The sequence below is a fragment of the Stigmatopora nigra genome, chromosome 12, assembly GCF_051989575.1.
Source record: "Stigmatopora nigra isolate UIUO_SnigA chromosome 12, RoL_Snig_1.1, whole genome shotgun sequence".
In the NCBI taxonomy this organism is placed as follows: Eukaryota; Metazoa; Chordata; class Actinopteri; order Syngnathiformes; family Syngnathidae; genus Stigmatopora; species Stigmatopora nigra.
This window is the reverse complement of record NC_135519.1, coordinates 675554-699912: the sequence shown is the minus strand read 5'-3', so window position 1 is coordinate 699912 and position 24359 is coordinate 675554. Positions and strand designations below refer to the sequence as shown.

The following is a 24359-nucleotide window of genomic DNA, read 5'->3' as shown; positions in this document are numbered from 1 at the left end:
TAAATGTGGGCACGTCCCAATAGTTGTTAAGGCTGATGGAAGGTCCTGCGGTCGATCGCTAAAATATCTGCCGTGATGACTATCCAACGTGTATCCCATGCCATTATTGCACCCACAGACCTGTTGAAAAGCCGACTGCTATGGACACACCTCGTGTATGTACCACTCATGTGAATTATCTTTTGAATATGTCTATGTGCAGGCGACACCCCTTCGAAACCCTGGAAGGATATGATTGTACATTTTTGAAATAAAAACAATTCTGCTTTGATTTTTTGTTTTGTTTTATATTTTGTTCGAAAATGACAACTATTGCAGTGATATGAATCATCAAAAGAATCGAGATATTTTGAAATTAGAAGCAATATGGCTGCTACAATATTTAAGCCTCTAGTGGGAAAATAGCAATTTCTGTCATTCAAAAGCATCACTTTCTCATTAAGATAGACCTATTTTTCAAATTACAGAATTTAATATTTTACATTTACAAAAACAGACATTAACTTCCTTATGATATCGACCCAAATAATGTGCAACCCAGCAGACGATCCTTTGGATTCATACAGTATCTCAGAAATACCACGTGCAATGATTTTCTTAAGATTTTCAATTCAAAGTAACAATCTTGTGCTCCCTATTAAAACCATGTATATGGAGGTGAAAATTGTGAAAAACGGGGCAGCCTATATGCAAGAAATTGTAAAATTCAACGATTTTAAGGCAACTTTAAGGGTGCGGCTTATACACGGAGCGGCTTATATCCGAGAAAATGCGGTATTTCATTCATTTTCTGTATTTTTATCCTAACAAGGGAGATGGGCGGTGCTGAAGCCTATCCTATCTGACTTTGGCCACCAAGCGGGTACACCTTAAATTAGTGGCCAACCAATCACGGGCAACAAAAATGGACAACCATTCATGTTTACACTCATACTTAGGAGCAATTTAGAAAGTTCAAACTCCACATACTGAAGACCCATCTGGGATTGAACTCTCGACCCTAAAGTGCCCGAAAGTGCTGGGATAAGTTCCAGATACCCCTGTAAGACCTATGAATATGTGCTGTACAGATTATGAATGAATGAGTTTAGAATGCATATATATATACAATACCCAATGAATTTTGGCAAGGCTCTGCCAGGCTAATACCGCAACAGTCTTGAGTTCATGCTTGTTCTTGGGGCATTTTCACTTTTGTCTTTGCCTCATCAAATGTCTACTCCCACAAGATGTTATTAAATAGGCCATTTCTTATAATTAACTTTTTGTTCAATTTGCCATTGCGTTCAAAATGTGCTTATGTTCTTTGTCCATCTACATTGAGGTGGCGTTTTGCTCTTATGAATATTCAGTTTGAAAAAACTCACAACTCATGCTGCCGCAATTATTACATTTTCTGTCACCAAATAACCCTGTAAATGTAACTGTTGAATGTTGGCTACAGAAATAAAATGTAACATAAAATTAAAGAAAACGTGTTAGCGTAAATGTTATAAGTCTCAATTGTCAAGTCTTTAATTTTCTCTTTTAAAACTAATTGTCTAACTAATTATTTTTTGATGCATCTATTGTCATGCCTAATTTTCTAACTAATTATTGTTTTCTGGGTCTATTGTCCTGCCTTAAGTTCACAGATGATCCAACTCTTGCAGTGTGCAGTGACAGCGGCGGATCAGTTTTTGAGCTGGCTTTCAGGTATATAAGTTTTATCTACTTTGCTCCCCCATTTTTTCTCTTTAATATCGATAACGCATTTTTATTACGCTTTGGAAACTAACCCTTACCCTAAGAGGGCAAGCCAAAAGTCTATCTATTTCAAAGCACCAGGTTACTGCAGAAAAATGTAAATAAAATAGACAAAAAGCACAATAAGAATAATTGGAAGAACAAAAACTTTTGACTTTTGAAAGTTTTAAGTGAAAGTCTAATACGGCCAAGATATTTTGAACATCTAGCTATGTTTGAGTTTGAGGTCAGTCCATAGGACTTTTCCTATAAGAAGATTTAAGTATATTGCAACTACAGTGGGCCCTTGCTACTTCGCGGTTCCACCACCGCGGATTCAGAGCTTTGCGGTTTTTTTTCAGGAAAAAAAATAAAGATATTAAATTAAAATTATAAATTACATCATTTTACAAGATGTGGAAACAAAATATTCAATTAGAATAAGTAACTGCATCATTTCACAAAATTTTAAAACACAAAGAATGCACGTATGCTCAAAGCATCACGGGCATCGATGACGTCATGGCTGTTTACAGGCGCATCTTCACCGACCAAAAAAACGTTCACAACTCCCAATAACGAGTAAGTTTCTTACGCGCAAAAAAACTGCAGAAGATCCGTCATCCGAACTACTATGATGTTTTTGAAAGCTGAATAAAAGTTTACATTTATTACATTTGCAGTTTTTGACTTTTTTACTGTATACAGCAGGGGTGGCCAACCCGCGGCTCTCGAGCCGCATGCGGCTCTTTGCCCGGTTTCATGCGGCTCTTACGTCCATATCAAAGTTTGTATTTGTGTTTTATTTTTATTTGCGTGTGCGCTTCGCTTGAGTTCAATACGGTATTTTCGTCCAATGCGCATGTGCCTGGGATGAAAATACCTCAAAGTTTCCCAGTAGAAGCAAACTCATTTGAGTAAACGTTTTTAACAGAGTGGGAGAGCTCCCGTGAACCAGAAGCGACAATGAACGGCGTCGCGCACACAAAAAGTATCCCAAAGATCGAGCGTCCGCTGAAAAAGCCACACCCCCTGCGAGGCCGACCAAGGCGAGAGTGCTCAGCCGGGAGCAGCCAATAGGAGAGCGAGGTGTACACCCACGTGGTGGGCGCGCTAGTTAAAAGCCATTCATAATAAATGACAGCTCACAAGGAGCGAACGTTGCGCAAAAATAGGCTCTGATTTTATGACAGAAGTCCCACTGAGTAACATGCATAGAAAAAAGAAAAACGCTATTTTAAATTATTATATTTTTGTTTGTGGACTTGGTTGAACTGAGAGTTTGTCTGTGTGAGACAGTGCACACAATGTACATTGTTGATAATGACTGGCCTGTGCTGTTAGTACTGTAGGAGTCAATTTATGTCATTACTATGCTAGTGTGTGACATTTACAATAAATCTGTGTGATGTGGCTCTTTGCGGTAACACAGTAAAAAATGTGGCTCTTTGCGGTAACACAGTAAAAAAATGTGGCTCTTGGTCTCTGACTGGTTGGCCACCCCTGGTATACAGTGTTCCCCCGCTACTTCGCGGTTCAGCTATCGCGGACTCGGAGCTTCGCATATTTTTTGGAGGAAAAAAAATAAAAATATTACATTGAAACAACATATTTTACAGTTTTTTTTGTTATAAAATGAATTTCACTCTCTACCCGTATTCTATATGGTGTACTGTATACAGGGGTGTAAAAAATAAAAAAAACTAAAAAAAGAATTTGGAATTAAATTCAAATTAAGCATTTTTGAAGGGGAATTCCTACTTCTCGGAAATGCACTTATGTGGTTGGTCCCGGTCCCCATTAACCGCAATAAGCGAGGGAACATTATATATACTGTATTTGATTTGTTTGTATGCATCAACATAACACCTGCATTCTGATGTGGAATAAAACACCTGAATGAACAGCATATTAGCTTGGTGGTGCTTTTGTGCACGTGTTGTACGTTTCTTCAAGCATTTTTGAAGGGAAACCCCTACTTCGCGGAAATTACCTTATCGCGGGTGGTCCCGGTCCCCATTAACCGCAATAACCGAAGGATTACTGTATTTATCATAAATGGAAAACATTCCAATGAGAAAAATGCTCCAATAATTAGTATAACATAGTTTAGTCTTTACATAATCGCTTTGGTTCACTTGCGTGTAAGATTTGTTATAATGTATGCATTTTTCCCTCCCTATAAAATTCACTACCAGTAACCCATAAGCACATCTGGAAATGCTCAAGGGGCCCTTGTAAGCAAGTTGTACAACTGCATAATGGATTAATTTAGGCATAATTCCACAATATTTCCCCGTTTTGTAGTTTTTAACTACAAATACAATAGTACAGTTCCATCGAACACATCACACAATTCAGTTGTTCTTGATTTCCGATGCTGGTCCGTCCCGACGAATGTGGCAGGAGCGATGTTTCTACTTTATCGCCACGCAGCGGATTATTGTGCCTATGTAAGACCAGCATCTTGGCTCCCCTGGTCCCTTTTCTTTGATCACCCGCCGATGATCATACAGTGTCCGCTGGTGGGACCTCAGCTCAGGAAAGTCGTCCGTCGTTGTTTTGGGATGGTGGCTTGGCACATCACATTTAGGAGTTGGACCCTCGCTCCACATCTTCCCTATCGCCAGCATCCTGGATGGAAATTGCTTCCCCCCGCGGTACCCTGCTACTCTCATGATGTCCCTCAGTGAATGGCTCGTCCCGCAGAAAGTCTCCTCTGGTTAATTTGACCGGCCGAGCTCGTCCCCGGATTGGTCATCCTGAGGAAGACTCTTTCCCGGAGGACTCCGAGCACTCTTTCACCTACCTGCCTACCCTGCCTGACTACCAGTGTCTATCGCCAGTGCTAATTTACACGTAATAGAATCATATCACTGTTGTTATTATTGTCTTCAACCAACTATACTGGGTAGAATGTAAAGACTGCGATGTCATCTCTCGCCTTATCTGATTTTCTTCGGCTTCATCCAAAGTCGGGTCGTCGCTGTGGTCATGTTTTTGGATCACATTAAACATTTTTGAGCTCATAGGTCATTGTCAACAGCACCCGTTTCTCAATGTGAGTCACCAGCAAATGCGAATATTATTTTTTATTTGATTTGAAGGTGTGTCACCATTATCATCTCACACATTGATAAAGGATTTCGAGTCCTGAGTTTTGCTATTTCAGTCCATGAATCATTAATGGCATCTTTAACATTTATTCTTGTGGTTTCAGGAGAGTAATGGGCATGCGTTCCTGTTATTCAAGGTGTCTCTTCAGCGGTTCTAAGGGGGAAGTGTGCTGTATAGAACCATTACGCGCAGCCCCAGATTTCATTGACCACCCAATAACGCACTATTCTCTGTTGGCTTTGGCTTCCCTCACAAAGGTACTCATATCCACCTGGTTCCTCCTTTTCTTCTAACATAAACCAAGTTTCATCATAATTTTTTTCTTATGGTATTAACAGATTCTGGTAATTGGACTTAAGCCCTCTCTTAAAGTATGGATGACTTTTCCCTACAGTAAGGTCAGTATTTATGTGGTTAAAAAATGTTTTGGCTTCCCGATAGTGCAGTGGTTCTTCTGCCTGACTTTGGTACGAGCAGCCTGGGTTCGATTTCCACTCGGTGGGGGTGTGATCGTGAGAGTGGTTGTGTCTGTTGTCATGGTTCCCTACGATTGGCTGGAAACCAATTCGGGGTGTACCCCACCTGCTGTCTGTGCTTGGCTGGGATGGGCCCCACAACCCACTATGAGCCCTGTGCGGATATGCATTATGGAAGAGTGAATAGAAAATAATTTCAGATGCATGATAAATGGCAACATTTCAAACAATCTATTATGAAGATTTTCCAAATTGCATTATTCAGTTTTAGCTATATTTATCTAATGGGGGATAGGACATATTAATGAACATATTTATAATGTTAATGAACACATGTAAATATGTAGCATTGTAGCCCAGGGCTAATTTCCAACTTTCGGCCATTGTGTAGTTTGAAGACAGATGGCACACATTCAACAGATACATGTAGCACTGTTTTGTGATCACAATTTTGTTCGTCTAACATCCAGGCTTTAAGATGATTGGTGAAGAGGTTCGGAGTCGGGAGTTCACATATGTTAATTATTAGAAAATTCCAGGTATGTGTGGCACGGACAGAAAAGGTGCTTTGGCTGAAAGCACTCTTTTTGAAGGGAACTACACATTCACCTCTAGAGGCAGCTGTTGTTGATGTGTTGGAATTTTTGGTACAAAATCTCGCAGTAAAGGAGGGGCTTTGTGTTGGAAGATTTTGTAAACTAAGGTAGCATCTGCATATTTAATAGTACTGTTCCAGTTTAGGCGTATGTGTGGTTTTTTAAATATCTGACAGTGGTGGTGTGTTTTGAGCTTTCTGTTCTTTCAAAGCTTGCTTACAAATAGTTTCAATTGGTTTTCGTGTTGTTTTGCAGGCCGATGACCAACTTTTTAGGCAGTAAGTCTTGTGTGATATGATCATTGTGTCACAATATTTTTTTTTCTGACTCTGTTTGTCCTTGGACAAAAACATTGCGGTCGCTGTTATTTGTCGCTCGTTTTGAGAAGTATATACAGACAGTCTTAGATATGTGGAGTTGGGATCTTTCAAGCCAGTTATTCACGCTCGTCATTGCCTCTGCAGCATTTTTTTTTGTCTTTTGTGTGGACATATCGGCATCGTTGGCATACATTTATGTCATTATGCAAATGTCAGGAGTGGCTCGTTTGCTCGTTCTAGCTTGATGGCACTCTCAGTTCACGAGTGTTTAATTACTTGATTATGTTTTCCTGGGTTATTTAAGGACTATGGTTTGTGTTCGTTGTCGTCGTATCGACTCTTCGTTTCATTCTTACGTCACTTCCACCACGCCACGCCGATGTTGTACCCCTGAATTCTGGGCAATGTATTTGCCTTTAAAACACAGGGAAATAATCAGACAGGTCAGTTGTTGTTATCTTCAAGCCAACTTTTAGTGATATCAAATCAATTCACACAAAAACATAATATACAATAACACCTAAATATATACATATGAATATATTAACCCGTTATAACCCAAAACAATGTACTTGTTGCATAAACGATCATAACTTCTGACTATTGTAACTTTTTACCTTTTGTTTTGCAACTTAGCACAGTCCTCAGCTAGTTAGCAGGGCAAACAAAGGAATCTCAATAGCATAGCTTAGCTTCATTGCTACGACCGTCATACACACATACGCATCACAATGCTAACGCTAATGGCGGCCGAGGGTACGTTACAAATGCTATTACCTGTGCTCTACTCGAGGCTCATGAAATCTCAATAGTATAGCTTCCTTTGCTACGACCGTCATATACTGCACACTATCATGCTAATGCTATAATGGCGGCCGAAGGTAGCTTGCTGAAGACTATACACCCGAGACTCGCACATTCACGCACACACATAAAAAAGTAAACAAACATTACTAAACATTATGTTCTCTCTCACATGCTAACTATTGTCTCCTGCAAACCCCACACTCAATCGGTCTCCAAAACAAAACAACATACCTTTAAAACACAGGGGGAAATAATCAGACAGGTCAGTTGTTGTTATCTTCAAGCCAACTTTTAGTGATATGCCTGAACCCCCCCCCCCCCCCCCTGCTTCAGCTACGCCCTCGTCAGCTACATGACCACCACGTGTCATCTACATGTTTCCCACGTGACAGCTACATGTTACCCACGTGCCGGCTGCATGTTTTCTGCGTGTCAGCTACATGATTCCCACGTGTCAGCTGCATGAACCATTTTTACATCATACATGCACTCATTTATAACTTAACTCACTTTACCCTGTCACACCGACGTAACCTTCGGCGCTTCGTGGGATATCATGTTTCGTTTCAGTTGCAGTTAGTTGATTCAAGCCTCTGTTGTTTTATAAGTTTTGTCAAGTTATCAAAACTAGCCTTCAAATGCAAACAGAACGGTCTCCTTCCCTCCGGCGTCCCCACACATGGGTAACGTTTCCCCCGGTACGTGGCGCGACTATAACAGTAAAGACTGAAGAGCAGTGGGCGTAGCACTGACCCCTGCGGTACCCTACAACTGTTATTCCGCAAAGTAGATTTTGTATATTGTATCCTGACACACTGTGATCCTACATATAGTATGATTGAATGCAATTTAGATGTCTTGGTAAGAATTTAAAATGGTTCACTGGATCAGGAAATTTAATTGTCACAGAAGCAAGAGGGTGAGAATGCAGATACAGGAAAGGCATTTTAGACATAAATAGATCGTGAAGAGGTTAAAGTCTGGCAAAGTCTAATGTAGTTAACGGTGTAAGTTGGGCTGCTTTATCTGATGGCGTAGCTAACGGAGTAGGTTCATGTTATCTGGCTAATGGTGTAGCCTCAGTTAGCTTTGAATTAATTTGAATTGATTTGAATGCTTTTATTGTCATTATACAAGTATAATGAGATTTAAAGGTTTCACCATGTAGTACACAAATAACAACAGACTGACAGATAAATAATCAAGAAATAAGAACTGAATAAATTAGTAGTCCATGTGAGGTCAGCAAAGTGAAGCGGGCTTGTTCCACCTGAAGTCCAGGATGAGTTCCATGTTTTTTTTTTTGGTAGATGTTCAGTGCCAAGTTGCACCATTCGCTGAGTCTATGGATGCAACAACAAACAAGCAGACACAGAAAATCAATCATGACCGGACTTTTGGTTGCCGGTCAAATGTACTTAAATATTAAACAGTACTTAGATATAAAACTCTCTCTCTTAGATATTAAACTCTCTCTCTTAGATATTACACTCTCCCATGAATATAATTTTGAGAGCCGACATCAACAGTAAATTCTCTGTCACCATTTGACTGGAGACGAAAAGGGACCAAAAGAGCGGCGACCAAACGTCCCAGCACCAAAATCAATATATTGTAGGGATAAATAATCACAGATTAATCAATAAATAAGAAATAAATAAGTAGGGGAGGTCAGCAGAGAGCGGGCTTGTTTCGTCTGAAGTCCAGAATGAGTTCCACGGTTCTGGAGACGTTCAGCGCCAAGTTGCACCACTTGCTGAGTCTATGGGCGCAACAACAAACAAGCAAACACAGAAAATCAATTTATAGTAATGATAAATAAATAATCACTAAATAATAATGACAAGCAGGGACGAGATTGTTATTGAGTGTGTTTTGGTAATCTATTTTGGCAAATAAAGGATGTGATTAAAAAGGTCACGACAGAAAAAAGTTTTGGGAAGCAACTGGAAACTCGCTGGCGGAAATTCTTCTGAAAATGACATTTGTAAATGACTTGGAAAGGCGTCCTACCTTACAACTAATTTGAGTCAGTGCGGCCAGCAGCCTCGTGCCTCGCTAAGTCTTCCCGTCGTGACAGAAAAAAAAAGTATTCCGGGGAGCAACTTGAAACTCGGTGGCGGAAATTCTTCTGATAATGACATTTGGAAATGACGTGGAAAGGCGTCCTACCTTTTGACCAATCAGCCATGCGGTGTGTTTAAGCACATCATGTAAAAACAACGATTCATACATCAACTCTGCCTTCTCACAAATGAAATATTGAATGTACACACAAGGAAAGTGAAAAAATTAAATCACCCATCTATTAGGATATGACAGCTGTTTCTGGCCACATTACAAATTTCAACTCTCTACGATGCATGGTTTGGACAAACGTAGCGAAAGGATCTTAACATACACACACACATCCATCATAAGTCATGCTTTATAAGAGTTATTGATAAATAAATAATCATAAAATAGTAATAGATAAATAAGTGGTCAACATAAGAAGTACAAGTAGTAGTAATGAGTCTTGATTAGGGTGCAGAAATCGCATTGAGTCCTTGTGTCTGTTTGTCTTGGCAGTTATAGCTCTGTAGCGGCTTCCAGAGGACAACAGGTTGAAGTGGTGGAAGCCGGAATGTATACTGTCTTTTATAATGCTTTCTGTCCTACTAAGGCCTACTGGGCTGTGTTGATCACTCTTTGCAATGTTTTCCGGTTGTCTTCTGTGCAGCTTGAATGCCACACTGATCAGCAGGTCAGCATACTCTCAATGCCAGACTGGTAGAAGGTCACCAGCAGGTTGGTGTTCAGTTGCTCCTTCCGGAGTACACTCAGGAAATATAGCCTCTTCTGCGCCTTCTTGATTAGTGCTGTGGTGTTTGCCGCCCATGTGAGATCATCAGAGATGTAGTCTCCTAGGAATTTGAATGTCTTTACTTGCTCCACACATTCGCCATAAATATACAGGGGTGACGAAACAGCCTTGTTCCGTCGGAAGTCCAGGATGAGTTGTCTGGTTTTGGAGAAGTTCAGCGCCAGGTTGTTGAGAGGGCACCACTTGCTAAGTCTAAATGGCCAAAATAGGCCAAACATTGCTATTTTTTACATCTTTGAGTCAACATGGCCAACTTCTTGTTTGGTTTGGGACATGGGTAAGAGAGACATTGAGGCAAAGTATTGACTCACCAAATTTTGTAGCTCTACATTCATAAATGGGCATAAAATGCAGTTTTAAACATTTTCAGAGGGACACTGTTTTTTTTGGTATGATTTTTCCAAAACCACCACCATTTGTAAATGTTCACCAAGATCTATTGAGTCACCAAATTTGATGCAAATTGGCATATGGTTAGTTCTCCATAAAGTTGATTTATTTTGTTATGAATGATAATTAATTTTTTTTGAAAAACAATAGAGCCCTTCGCACTGAAGGGTGCTCAAGCTCTAAGGCCTTCAAAAAAACACTTTCTCACGTTGTCACAATATCTTGGATGTACATATTATCCAACTTGCGGGTATTGGCAAGCCATTGTAAATACCAGGAAGACTCGAGGAACCTCTCGGAGACTTGGGATGTCTGGTGTGGTCTCATTTTTCTTTTAGTTTTGCCTACTCACGCTTGAATTTGTACATACAGTGAATGCTCACTACACTCATTTTTATTGCTAACATTATGTTTTTCTTAGAATCAATTTTATGCAAAGAAAATATTAAAATCATTTGTGCATATTCTCTTTTCTAGTCTGAACCATCCAGTGTCCCCCAGCTAGCATGGCATTTCGTGTCTATTCAAATGGCTGCCAACCCATTCCTGGCTTTTTGTAAAGGAGATACAGTCTACTTTCTCATGGTATATTAAGTACCTCTTATTTGAAAGACACATGTCTACTTTACCTACAGTGTTATTCTAACATTATGTACCATTATTTGAATGTTTCACGTGTAAATTATATTTGTTATTTTTTTGTCTTTCATATTTTTTTCAGTTTTGCATGAAATTGAAAACAAAATTGTATTCATTCTGGTTTAAAACAAAGCCCTTTACTGCTACAGTTTACTTTACCAGTCTTCAATATTTTCTTTATTTGAATGTTTGAAACTTGTGACATTTGCAATAAAGGTTACATCTTTTATTTCTTCACCATAACATTCAATTTATAAGGATTTAGTTTGAAGTAAAGATGGAATTTTAAATATCTAAATCTTTTAACATGACTATCTTCACCTATCCACTAATTTAAATGAAATAAATAGCCATGTTTTGTTTTCAATTTCTCTTGCCAAATGCAATTCTTTTTGTCATCTTAATTTTATAATGTTCATCTTCCACTTGTGTAATAGTTGTAGCTTCATTTGAGTTTATGCCTTAATTGCACGTTTGCTTAAAAATGATTTGAATTGAATATTTTTAAAGCTAATTCACTGGGCAGTGAATGAGTAAAGAAATGAAGGGTAGGATTTGTATCTAGATGAAAATTAGCATTTACTGTGTTTTGTATTTTCTTTTGTATTAAGATCAAAAGAGAGATGGGAGCCATCCATGTCATCAAACAGAGACAGATACATTTCAACTTTGATATTATCAGTTTGAATGTAAGTGAACCAACTCAAGTTTTTGTCTGTTTTTGTAATGCTATTTGTATGTGATGTTGATGTTGGTGGTGGTACTGATGCAATGCTATCACAAATCCGTAATTGACAAAAATTTCAAAACATTTGATTTTGGAAATATCAGTGCTTCATTGTTGATCAATTGAAATGATGATGTTGATTGAAGGAGCTATTTTGCTAAATTCTCTGATGAAACATTTTTGAGAAATGTAGGCCATACTATAAGTCTAATTCATTTACACATTGTTTTTTTAGTGGATTAATGGTCGTACATTAGCACTGGTTGACAGCTCTGAAAAGTTGCATGTTATAGACCGTCCCAGTCAAGAAATTTTGGAAATTCTGGATCTGGAGCAAGTGCAACTGGTCTACAACAGTCGCCATTTCAAATCACTGGCCACGGGAGGGAATGTCTCCCAGGCTTTGGTGAGTGATTTTCTGATGGGTCCAGAGTAAAAATATGAGCAAATGTTTTTCCTATGGTTAAACATTTAAATCAATCGTGGTCATATTATTCTGTTTGACATGGTATTCATGTATTACAGGCTTTAGTTGGAGAAAAAGCCTGTTACCAGTCCATATCAAGCTTTGCTGGACAGATCCTCTGTTTGGGAAACAAGGTACAATTATTATATGTTCCATTACTCTTCTGAGTTTACACTTAATTTACTCTTAAAGGGCTCATTACATGTGTGGGTTCTTTTTACTGAATCTTATATAAGTATATCAATTTTGTATGAAAGATGTATGCAAATGTATCAATCTCTGCAAAAAAGAAGAAAGACAATATTAAGCTATTAAAATGAATAAAAATGCAAATAACTTTTCCAATCAGGTGGAATCGCGAGTGGCAGCTGAGTACACATAATTTGAATTGAAAACTTTATTGTCATTGTACATATATACATATACATACTTTGTATATTGTACTTTATACAACAAGTTGCATTCCAGGTACAGCCCAGCCGCACAGTTATGTCACACATACATACATTTACAATACAGCCAGGCTGCCTGCCAATTCGCCATTGACGGCTCTCCAGAATCAGTGTGAAAGTGAAACAATGGGTTACAATGGGTTGGGAAGGGTGAACAAAGCGTGGCCTTGCACTCCCCTTTGGAGGAAGAGGAATGAGAGGTATAGAAAAAGAAAACAATATTAAAATCAGTACTATCAGTACAGTGAGCCTTCGTATATCGTGGAAAATGTAGACCAGACATGGCTGTTATAATCGAAAAAAACGTAAAGTAGGATCACCCCCATTATTAATACCATACTACATGCTTTTATGCCTAACCAGAAGTGTATTTATGAAATATTACCGCTATAATCATATAGAGACTTGTATGTTGTATTATCTAAATATAATCTAAATATGAAGAAATTGTAAATACTTTAAATACAGCACTCACAGTGAAAAGAGTTCCTCTCCGCTTGAAACACAGGTTCATGCTTGTTTCAGTCCATATAGTCCGTCCTCACCGTGTGCGTTTTCAGGGGGCGCCGTAGGGGCAGCAGGAGGAGATTCTGTGCTAGGTTTTGGGCACACAAGGAACATAGTGATAGGGTGTTGTGACTGCTGTTTCTTTTTTCGTACAAATATGATTTTGTACAAAGACATGACACTCTCAAGATGATTGCCAGATTCGATGGGTCTCACCATGTTGTCATAAATCTCCGGGACAAGTTGTTGCAAACTGCGTCCCATATCAAAGCTCTTCTGCAGATTTTTTATTGTAAGACCACATTCTTCCTTCTCGTCCTTGTCGTTGTGCACTTGCTTTTCCTCACTCACCGATGTTATCATTTCAATGAGGTCTTTCTCAGTTGGGGTTCTTTAGTGGCTCTCGAGCGTTGTGTTGACATCGTCCGCCGTCAGGTCCAAGAATCCTTCAGTGGCAACTTACCGAGCCTGCTTCACTGCTTTATCTACAGCTGACTGATGAATCTCCTCAAGCGTAAACCCCTTAAAGTCCTCGTTGATTTTTTTGGGGCGACACATTTTTCCAGCTCGAAAATGATGTTCTTTTCTTGCATTCTGAATGTTTGTCAGGCACATGGCAATATTGTATTTGCACCAATATTCTTTGATGCTGGTGTTCTGGTTGTCCTTGTCAATTGATGAAATGATTCTGTAGCAGTGGCGGGGTGGGCATTTCAAACCTAGGCCTTCAGTCATGCTATGTGTGAATCAATCCAACCCTTTAAGTATTTTATGGCTATAAAACCTTTACTGCAGCTACAGCTGCGACACATTTCCAATATCAATAATGAATAACAACCTCAAAAATAAAAATATTATTTAGGAAAATAGAAACATTTTACTCACAAAAAAAATTTGTTTATACACAAAATCCATCCTCCTTTCTTAACAAAAATAATGGTAAACAAAATGTATTTTGATGTCTATGAATGCAATTAAAGAAAAAAAACTTGCTTGCTTGATTTTGTTGAAAGTTTATTTTTCATTGTATTCCTTATTCGAAAGTGACCACTATTGGAGTAATATGAACCATTGAAATAATTTAGATATGTTGACATTAAAAGCAATATGGCTGCCACAACAATGGCAAAAAAATTAATACATATCTGTTATTAGAAAGCATCAGGTTCTCATCAAGAGGCTTATTTCTTTTTTCAAATTGAACATTTTTATATTTTGCATTTACAGAGAGGCATATTAACTTCCTTATGATTTTGACCCAAATAATGTGCTTTTGATTCATGAAGTATCTCAGAATATGGGAATCAGCGGACCGATTAGATGTGAGAAATTGTAAAATGCAACACTTCGAAAGCAATTTTAAGGGTGCGGCTTATACGCGCAAGTGGCTTATATGCAACTGAATCGGGTAATTTATGCACAGTATTTCACTTCACCTTCCTTTACTTTCTAGGAGGATGTGACACAGAAGTCTTACAAATGTGTTCATTCATTTTCCATTCCGCTTATCAGACGTATAAGACCAAACTACCAAGACTCACACAGATCTATCACTATTGAAACTGTACACACAAACAAAAAAAACATTGTTGATCAGCTTCCTTAAAGAAGGAGGGCATGGGAGAGGGCATATGACTCATTGGATAAAGAGTATCTAGACACGTACACCTTTTTTTGTCATCTTGCAGTGTTGTGGCAGTCAAAATTGAAAGTGGGTCAGAGGAAGTAAGACTCGGGCCTTACTGTTTGTCACTGTCAAATATGGCAGCTAGCCCGCATGCCAAAGTTTTAACACTTGTATCTTCTACTGCAGTTTATAAAAAATAAATAAATAATTGGCCTAATGTCATTTGTCACTTAAGCTGTCTTCAGTAATAAGATTTGATCAAAACAAAAGAATAGGCTACTTACCGGCTACTCCACTTTCTCAATCCAATCAATCGTGTACTCAATCCAATCAGCTCAGTGCTTAGATGTATGAAAAAATAGGGGCTTATATTGGCAGTGATTGTGTTGTACATAGCACATATTAACCATTTTCCAATGAAACGACAGTATTTTTTGGAGAAAAATTAAATTAACTGGCCGCCACAGTAATGATTCTATAGGGAAGCGGTCATAGTGCACAAAGAGGCCGTCTGCCCATGACCTCACCACATACTTGTCAACTTGTACGTTTTATACGCAAGTTTTTTTTACCATTTCAAATCATGTACGCCGTACACTGACTTTTGTACTGGGAAAAAAAACAATTAAAAAAAATTGCCAATATTTATGAAAACCGATCTCAACAAGACCGTTTTGGCTAAAATCCAGATAGTCTCGTAGGCTGGTAGTCAACGACGCTACTGTCATCGATCGTTACTATTGTCACGGTATACCGGCAAAAATTATCCTTAATCGTATGTATTTCTTTAGCGGTGCGTACGGCAATATCGATAAAGGATGACATGCGCATGCGTAGATATACATAGAGTAAATATCGTGGAAGCCTGCATGGAGGAGCCACCTAGTAAGAATCGAGTTACCACCAGTAAACATGCGTCGTACGGTGTATGTATGGTTTTTTTGGGGGTTTGTACAGGGAATCATAATCATTTATAAGGGCAGTTATCGGTAGAGGTTGACAGGTATGTCACCAGGTAGAAACTCTAAATTCCTTCCCAGCAGCAAAACGGTGGTGCTTGGATGTTTGGTCGCTGCTCTTTTGTCCCCGTTGGTCTCCGTTAGGGTTAGGGTTATGGTAGTCAAATGTACTTAGATATTAAACCCAACCTTAACATTAACTCTAACCCTAACTGTTACGACTCCGCCTGATGGTAAGATATACCAGGGAGTCGCAACTACCACAGCAGAAGTATTCAGTCAATGATGAGTCAGACACACACTGCAAGTAGCCTTCAGTGATAATTTATTAACCACAAAGTCCACCAAAACCTGGACTATGGGATAACATAGGGGAAGGAAAAGATACTAAAGTGGCACCCTAAAAAAAAATGGTAAAAAACACCCTCCCAGACAGGTGTTCAAATGAACACACAAAAATACAGGAAATAAGGCCAAAGGGTTCTACTTTTACAACTGATGTTATCAAAGTCTAGACAGGGGAATAAACTACATGTATAAATGCAACAAACTATATGTATACCCTGGGGTGTCTAAAGTTATCTCAAGCCCCTCTTTGCAACCCAAAATCATTAACTTGGTCAACATAAGTACTCAATATAACAATGAGTAACGTACTCACAATATCAGGTGAAGCTGGGGCAATTAAACTTTACTTAACAACAAACAATGTGCTTTCTTAATAAAGTAAGGACTCCACTGCCTCAGGATTTACAATCACAGGCAGTCAAGGGAGTGAAAGTCAAGAATCAAGAGTGAAATGACAAATAAAAGGGTTTAAATAAGGACGGGAAGTGAATCTTGATTGGAGGAGGGATAATGGGGAAGTAGTCACAGCTGTGTTGGCCTGAGCAGGGCTTTGCCACTGGGGTGGAGCCGCAGCTCCTTGTACCTGCAGATGAAAAGAAACAACACACCCTGGTATATAGTGTGTGTCCAGGCTGACAGCCGCAACACTAACCCTAACGGGGACCAAAAGAGCGGTGACCAAAAGAGCGGTGACCAAAAGAGCGGTGACCAAAAGAGCGGGGTGACCAAAAGAGCGGTGACCAAAAGAGCGGTGACCAAAAGACCGGCGACCAAAAGACCAGCGACCAAACGTCCGGTCGCGGAAATGTTTGGTCAAAACTATGGCTCAGCCAAGTCCAATATATTGAATTCAGTGAAGTACCCTCTGTGGTGAAACTGAGACTTTAAATAATATGCTACGATATTTTGTAGAACACAATTTTTCATACATCTTTGCAATTTCTCTATTCTTTCAGTCGGTCCATGCTCTGATTCTTAGAACCTGGAGAGAGGTATTTTTTTGCTGTTTTTTTATTTAGTTTTCTCCCTCCCTTTGTCTACAGCAGTGGTCTCAAACCGGTCCTCAAAGGGCCGCAGTGGGTGCTGGTTTTCATTCCAACTCAACAAAGATACCTTTTGCAAGTGCAGTCAGTTAATTAGAGTCAGGTGCTACTTATTTTAAAGACACCTGATTGGTTAAAATGTCGGCACTGAATCGGTTGGAACAAAAACCAGGACCCACTGCGGCCCTATGTGGAACCGGTTTGAGACCACTCCTCTACAGTATTTAATCAATTTTGTGTGTTTGTGCAGCGCATTGACTGTATGTTGAAGGAGCAACATTTTGTGGATGCTCTTTGTCTAGCCTGGTCCTTCCACGAGGGAACAGCTAAGGCTGTAGTTGGTAAGTAATAAGAATAGTAGTAATAATTATCATGATCATCATAAATGCAATACATTTTTCAGACATTCAAAAAAAACCCAACTGAAACAATAATAGTAAGGATTCCAGGGTGTCATGTTAAAGCCAGTCTGAAAACAGAAAAGTGATTGCATTCAGCATAGCATAATTTTTCTAACTCGTAAATCCATAAAAAAAACTACAAGGGAAGATGTCTGCCAGCGATCTCAAACCGGTCTCAAACCGGTCCTCAAAGGGCCTCAGGGGGTGACGGTTTTCATTCAAACAGAGGATACCTTTTGCAAATGTAATCAGTTGATTGCAGCCAGGTACTACTTATTTTAGAAGATACCTCATTGCTTAATTTGTCGACACTGGATTGGTTGAAACAATGACCAGTACCCATTGAGGCCCTTTGCGGAATCAGTTTGAGACCCCTGATCTATGGTAGGGTAATGGTGAAAAAAAAAGCAAAATGTCCGTTCGGCGAAACGTCCATTCGGCGAACTGTCCGCCGGCGTGATCGGACGATTCGCCGAAATAGGACAGTTTGCCGAAGGGTCGTTTGGGCGAACGGATCGTTAGCCGACTGGATAGCCAGCCGACTGGACGTTGCACCGCACACGCTCGCCCCGCCCCCGGTTGTGTGTGTACATGTTTTTCAACCTCGGCCTGCGGCCCATATACGGGCCGTTACAGTAAACATGAATTTAGGAATAAAGGGCATTTAGAACAGAAAAAAATGGTAGAAAATAGTATAAATCCTTCTCCAGAAAAAGTATATAAATTTCCTAAAATAATGGGAAATTATTTACAATTAAACTAGAAGTAAAAGTGTGCTTAGAAGTTAATCTAGAGTGAATTAGTCAAGAGCCATTACAAAGATAATCATTTTACCTGCTTTTTAATATTAAACAATAGGCTGCCATTCTAAACTTATTTCATTAAAAAGACCAAGCAAATTCACAGATGGTGTTTTTATTAAAGCAGTAAAAAAATTACAAATATAGTTACAAAAAATACTATACAAACTTTTTACAAAAAAATACAAATTATAAAATACAAAATTTCAAGATTGGAATATGAATTTTTATACGACAGCCTTTTCAAAATCAACAGTTAGAACTAGGCTCCATAACACGGCCTTTAATTTTAGAAAATATCAGATTATATGTTATTTGAGTTTTAGCTTTTGTGATGCAGTACTGCCCCCCACTGGACATATTTCTAAATACTAAGTGCCTTGGACAGCGCAGAGGGGCTTAGAGAACAATACCAGGCCATTGAGCACACTTTTACTTCTAGTTTAATTTTAAATGATTTGAAAATCAGACATAGGCATTGTCGTCATCATTGACTGACAAAAAAGCCTAGTAGTCATCATACCCTCAGCAGCGTATGACGAAATTGTATAGTGCTTCTCCACAAGTTCGTCTTCCCAAGAAAAACACATTTATGACATTTATTTATGGCATATTCATACTTGTTAGCTCTCCGCCTTGCGCGCCATTATTTTAGGAAATATATATATTTTTTCTGGAGTAGGATTTCTACTATTTTTACTATTTCTTCTGTTCGGAATGCCCCTGTTATTCCTAAATAAATTTTATCTGTAACGGGCCATATATGGCCCGTGAGCCGAGGTTGACAAAGATGTACACACACACGACTGGTCGGCCGGCCATCCGGTCGGCTATCTATTCGTTTGGCAAACTATCCTTTCGTCCAAACACCCACTCGGCGAACTGACCATCAGCGAGACGTCCGTCAGCAAAATGTCTTTAGGCAAATCGACCAAGTACCATCCGTCGGCGAAACGTCCGTCGGCTAAACATCCGTCGGCGAAACGTCCGTCGGCGAAACGTCCGTTGGCGAAACGTCCGTCGGCGAAACGTCCGGTCACGAGGCACACATCAAATGCCGTAATAATGCCTTCAGATCACTAACAGAGCAGAGCTGAAGATAGGCATTAAAAAAGCCAAGGCAGCATATACAAAGAAAATTGAAGAGCACTTCACAGGAAATAACCCAAAGAAGATGTGGCAGGGAATACGACATACTACCAATTACAATTACAATGATATGTCTGTTAATGCAAATACCTCACTAGCTGAGGAACTGAAACCTTTCTTTGTCTGCTTTGAGACCGACAAATCAGACCCAGTCTCAACACCCCCACCACCACCCTGCAGCAGTACACTGAAGTTTCAGGTACATGAAGTGAGACTGGTAATGCGGTCTGTGAACACCAGTAAGGCTGCTGGCCCCGACAGAGTACCTGGGAAGATGCTCAAAGCCTGTGCTGACCAGCTGGCTGGAGTCTTCACAAAAATGTTCAATTGTTCCCTGCAACAATCCATCATTCCATCCTGCATGAAAACTGCCACCATTATCCCTGTCCCCAAAAAGCCAACCATTGACAGCCTGAATAACTCTAGAGCTGTTGCACTCATTTCTGTGATCCTGAAGTGCTTTGAAAAGTTGGTCACCCGCCATATCAGGAATACAATCCCTGCATCAATTGACATTCGCCAGTTTGCTTAGAGAAAAAAAGGTCAACTGAGGTTGCTATTGTCATTGCTCTACACAGCACTGAGCCACCTGGAGCACCATTGGAATTACGTGAGGATGCTTTTCATTGACTATAGCTCAGCCTTCAACACTATAATACCGGACATTCTGACTGACAAACTCTCCCACCTTGGACTATCCTCTTCCATCTGCTACTGGATTAAGTACTTCTTAACCAACCGTTCACAAACTGTTGGACTTGGTCCCCACTTCTCTTCCTCCATTACACTCAGCACTGGCTCCCCTCAAGGCTGTGTACTGAGTCTAACTCAAACATCAAATTTGCCGATGACACCACTGTGGTCTGACTCATATCAGGGGATGAGTCGGCCTACAGAGATGAGGTCAACAAACCGTCTTCTTCGGGCTCGGTGAACGCTGGGTCTGAAGCGTCGCTTTCTCTCCTGGCATTTTCGTCCAGCTCTGCATCCTCTTCTCTTCCTCTTTAACTCCGCGGGAAGGTCCAGGGGAATCCAGGTGTTGCGTAGCACTAACAGCTTAACTTTTGTGTAAAACAGCGTAGGCATGGCTGAGTAGGTCAAAAATGTAATGTCCAAAATTTGAAAAGATAAACTAAACTAATAGATCAAAGAATGGCTCTCGCACAGCTTGAGTCTTGGAGTAGAGTCTTGAATGATAAGTTTTAAAACATTAAAGTATGGAATATAATTTATAAAGTAAAGTAACAAGTACAATCTTCAGAGACAATAAAACATAAAAATAAAGGATAAAAAAGCTCTAAAAAAGCTATAGAGGTACAGAATAGAAGTGAGGGTTTAGGGAGCTACTGCAACAAGCAGCCGCTTTGAATATTGGGTCTTGTAATAACCAACTTGATATTGGATTGGATTGGATAACTTTATTCATCCCGTATTCGGGAAATTACATTGTGGCAGTAGCAAGAGGGTGATTAGACAGAACAGCAAAGCAAAAGCATAAAGTACAAATCAAATCAAAGTAAATGGAATCATCAAAACATTAAGACATAAAAGCAGCAAAAACACAATCTTTGAAAAATATGTAGTTACACGCAGTAACTGTTACTTGTGTTGAATAGTAGTACACCAGTAATGTTAGCCTTTTTGCTCGTTTTTTCCATAGGCTTGTGTGGGAATCCTTTGAAAAGGAAGGAAATTGTTGTTGACAAGGTATGCACAGATATCCATTATGGTAACAGCAAAATGTCTTTAATGGATGTCATGCTTAATTAGATGTACTCTTTTTTTCCGGTAAAGATGCTAGAGATCTTACTCCAGTTTACTGATCATGCTATGAGGAAGTGTCCAAAACAGGGCAGAACCCAAGTGATGGAGCAATCTTTCCACGTAAGCAATTGTCCCCTGATCTATACAAACCATACTAACCATACTTGAGTTTTGATTGGAAACTTCTGGCAAAGGTCAATAAGACAATCTTTAAGATACATTTATACATACAGAAATATGTGCGTGCGTGCGTGCATACAGTTGTGGTAAAAGAATCACATACACTTGTGATGAACAATGTCATGGCTCTCTTGTGTTTCCAGTTATTTCGACATCTCTGATTTTTCTCTGATAGGGTGATTGGAGCAGGTACTGATTTTGTCACAAAAAACGTTCATGAAGTTTGGTTCTTTTATGACTGTATTATGGGTGAAAAAAAGTACAGAAAAAAAGTGATCACATCTGCTGGGTCAAAAATATACTTAAAGCAGCGCTAATATTTGGTAACATGTCCCTTGGCCATTTTCACTTCAATTGGGTGCTTTTGGTAGCCATCCACAAGCTTCTGGTTGAATTTTTGACCACTCCTCTTGACTGAATTTGTGTACTTCAGTTAAATTTGATGGCTTTCTGGCATGGACTTGTTTCTTCAGCATTGTCCACAAGTTCTCAATGGGGTTTAAGTCAGGACTTTGGGAAGGCCATTCGAAAACCTGAATTCTATCCTGATTTAGCCATCACATTACCACTTTTGATGTGTTTGGGGTCATTGTCCAGTTGGAACATCCAACTGCACCCAAGACACAATCTTTGGGCCGATGACTTTAGGTTCTCTTGAAGAATTTGAAGGTAATCCTCCTTCATTATCCCATTTACTCTCCGTAAATCACCAGTTCCATTGGCATCTAAACAGCCCCACAGCATAATAGTACCACCACCGTGTGTTACGGACGCGCCATGTAGCGTGGCGCGACCAGGGGAAAGGTTACCCGGATGTGGTGACGCCGGAGGAAAAGGAGGCCGTTCCGTTGCATTTGATTCCTTGGTTTAATTACTTTGCAAAAACTTACAAAAACAACTGGGGCTTGAAACAACTAACTACAACTGAAAATGAAACATGATATCCCATGACGTGGCGTGTCGTCAAGTGACGTAAGCATGACAACGAGTCGATCTGACGACAATGAACACAACCCATAATCCTTAAGTAGCCCAGAAAAAGATAATCACGTAATTGCACACAGCTGAAAACAGAAAATGACATCACGCCAGGAGGGGCAAACGAGCCACTCCTGACAGCACCTCCCCTCTAAGGGACGGATCCTAGACGTCCCAAGGTCAATTGTCCATGAGAAATGAGAAAACAAGCAGGGAGGGCGGGTGCGAGCCATAACGTCGTCCCGGGGGCGTCCACACCAGCCCGTGAACAGACGAAGGAGAGGTCGGTCCGGGGGGTGTCCGCGCCAGCCAGAAACGAGACGAGGCAGTGGTCGGTCCAGCGGGCGTCCGTGCCGGCCGGTGAACAGGCATGGCACGTCTGGCAGGCGTCCGCGCTGGCCAGTAACGAGATAGGCAGTGGTCGGTCCGGCAGGCGTCCGCGCCGGCCGGCAACGAGGCATAGCACGTCTGGCAGGCGTCCGCGCTGGCCAGAAACGAGACGAGGCAGTGGTCGGTCTGGCGGGCGTCCGCGCCACCCGGTGACGAGGAGTAAGTGTGGCCGGTCCGGGGGGCGTCCGCGCCGGGCGGTGGCAGAGATTGATCGTGGCCGGTCCGGCGGGCGTCCGCGCCGGGCGGTGGCAGAGATTGATCGTGGCCGGTCCGGCGGGCGTCCGCGCCGGGCGGTGGCAGAGATTGATCGTGGCCGGTCCGGCGGGCGTCCGCGCCGGGCGGTGGCAGAGATTGATCGTGGCCGGTCCGGCGGGCGTCCCCGCTGGTCTTTTAGGTCTTGGCCCAGCCCCCTGCCTTTAGGAGACACCAGAATTTTAGAACGGTCGAGCGCCTTATCCTGGTTGCTCGGGGGGGGGGGGGGGTCGCCGACTCCGTCGTCCCGGGGTGCCGGAGCATTGCCGCTGTCGCCATCGCATTGCCGCTGTCGCCATCGCATCGCCGCTCTCGCCATCGCATTGCCGCTCTCGCCATCTTGAGGGGTTTCTCATTAAATCCACGTGGTCGGGTGGCTTGAAGGAGGACGGCCGGCGTCGACGAGCACGTTGGCGCGAGCGTGGGTGGCATCCCGCTAGGTCCATTTGGTCGGATCGATCTGTTACGGACGCGCCACATAGCGTGGCGCGACCGGGGGAAAGTTTACCCAGATGTGGTGCGACGAAGGAAAAGGAGGCCTTTCTGTTTTATTTGATTCCTTGGTTTAATTCAGTGCTTCTCAAATAGTGGGGCGCGCCCCCCTGGGGGGGCGTGGTGCGATACCTGGGGGGGCGCGTGTAACCCTGGGGAACAGGATTTTATTTGGCCGTACTAGTATAAAGTGTAATTGCGCTTCCACTACAGTAGCTGGCAGTGGCGCTCTCATTTATTTTTTATTTCAGGCATTGATGCACTTAAAATCTTTTCTGTTGCAGACTTAAAACAAGATTTAATAAAGTTATTCTTTGTAAGTTTGACTATATTTCTTTCTTTTTTTCCTTTTCTTTAATGTTAATAAGGATAAAATGTTGTACTTATAACAATTTTATAAAATGATTTTATTTACAGTCACGGTGGGAAGTGGGGGGGGGGGGGGGCAATATTTTTCTTCTTGCTAGGGGGAGCCTACCAGAAAATAATTGAGAAGCACTGGTTTAATTACTTGGCAAAAACTTACAAAAACAACTGGGGCTTGAATCAACTAACTACAACTGAAAATGAACAATGATATCCCTCGACGCAGCATGGCGTCAAGTGATGTGAGCATGACAACAAGTCGATCCGACAACGATGAACACAACCCATAATCCTTAAGTAAGCCAGGAAACGATAATCACGTAATTGCACACAGCTGAAAACAGAAAACGACATCACGCCAGGAGGGGCAAACGAGCCACTCCTGACACTGTGCTTGCCGGTAGGCATGGTGAACTTGGGGTTAAAGGCCTCACCTTTTCTCCTCCAAAATATTGCTGGGCATTGTGGCCAAACAGCTCGATTTTTGATTTGTCTGACCACAAAACTTTCCTCCAGAAGGTC

The 24359-nt window shown here is 40.9% G+C and overlaps 1 protein-coding gene across 2 annotated transcripts in view; it reads left to right on the top strand.

Annotated features, from left to right (window-relative positions):
- The window catches only part of vps8 (VPS8 subunit of CORVET complex), a 109302-nt gene that overhangs the window by 31660 nt on the left and 53283 nt on the right, over positions 1–24359 (top strand). The window contains exons 1-12 of one of the 2 annotated variants that reach the window (XM_077728939.1): positions 1–155; positions 1628–1695; positions 4946–5099; positions 5181–5240; positions 10775–10882; positions 11548–11625; positions 11899–12069; positions 12189–12263; positions 16979–17014; positions 17316–17406; positions 21076–21122; positions 21210–21299. The exon at positions 1–155 is cut by the window's left edge and continues 437 nt beyond it. In XM_077728939.1, the coding sequence (XP_077585065.1) occupies positions 141–155; positions 1628–1695; positions 4946–5099; positions 5181–5240; positions 10775–10882; positions 11548–11625; positions 11899–12069; positions 12189–12263; positions 16979–17014; positions 17316–17406; positions 21076–21122; positions 21210–21299 (993 nt within the window). In that variant the 5' untranslated portion in view covers positions 1–140. The remainder of the gene's footprint in view (positions 156–1627; positions 1696–4945; positions 5100–5180; positions 5241–10774; positions 10883–11547; positions 11626–11898; positions 12070–12188; positions 12264–16978; positions 17015–17315; positions 17407–21075; positions 21123–21209; positions 21300–24359) is intronic. The other variant, XM_077728937.1, reaches the window with a different exon arrangement.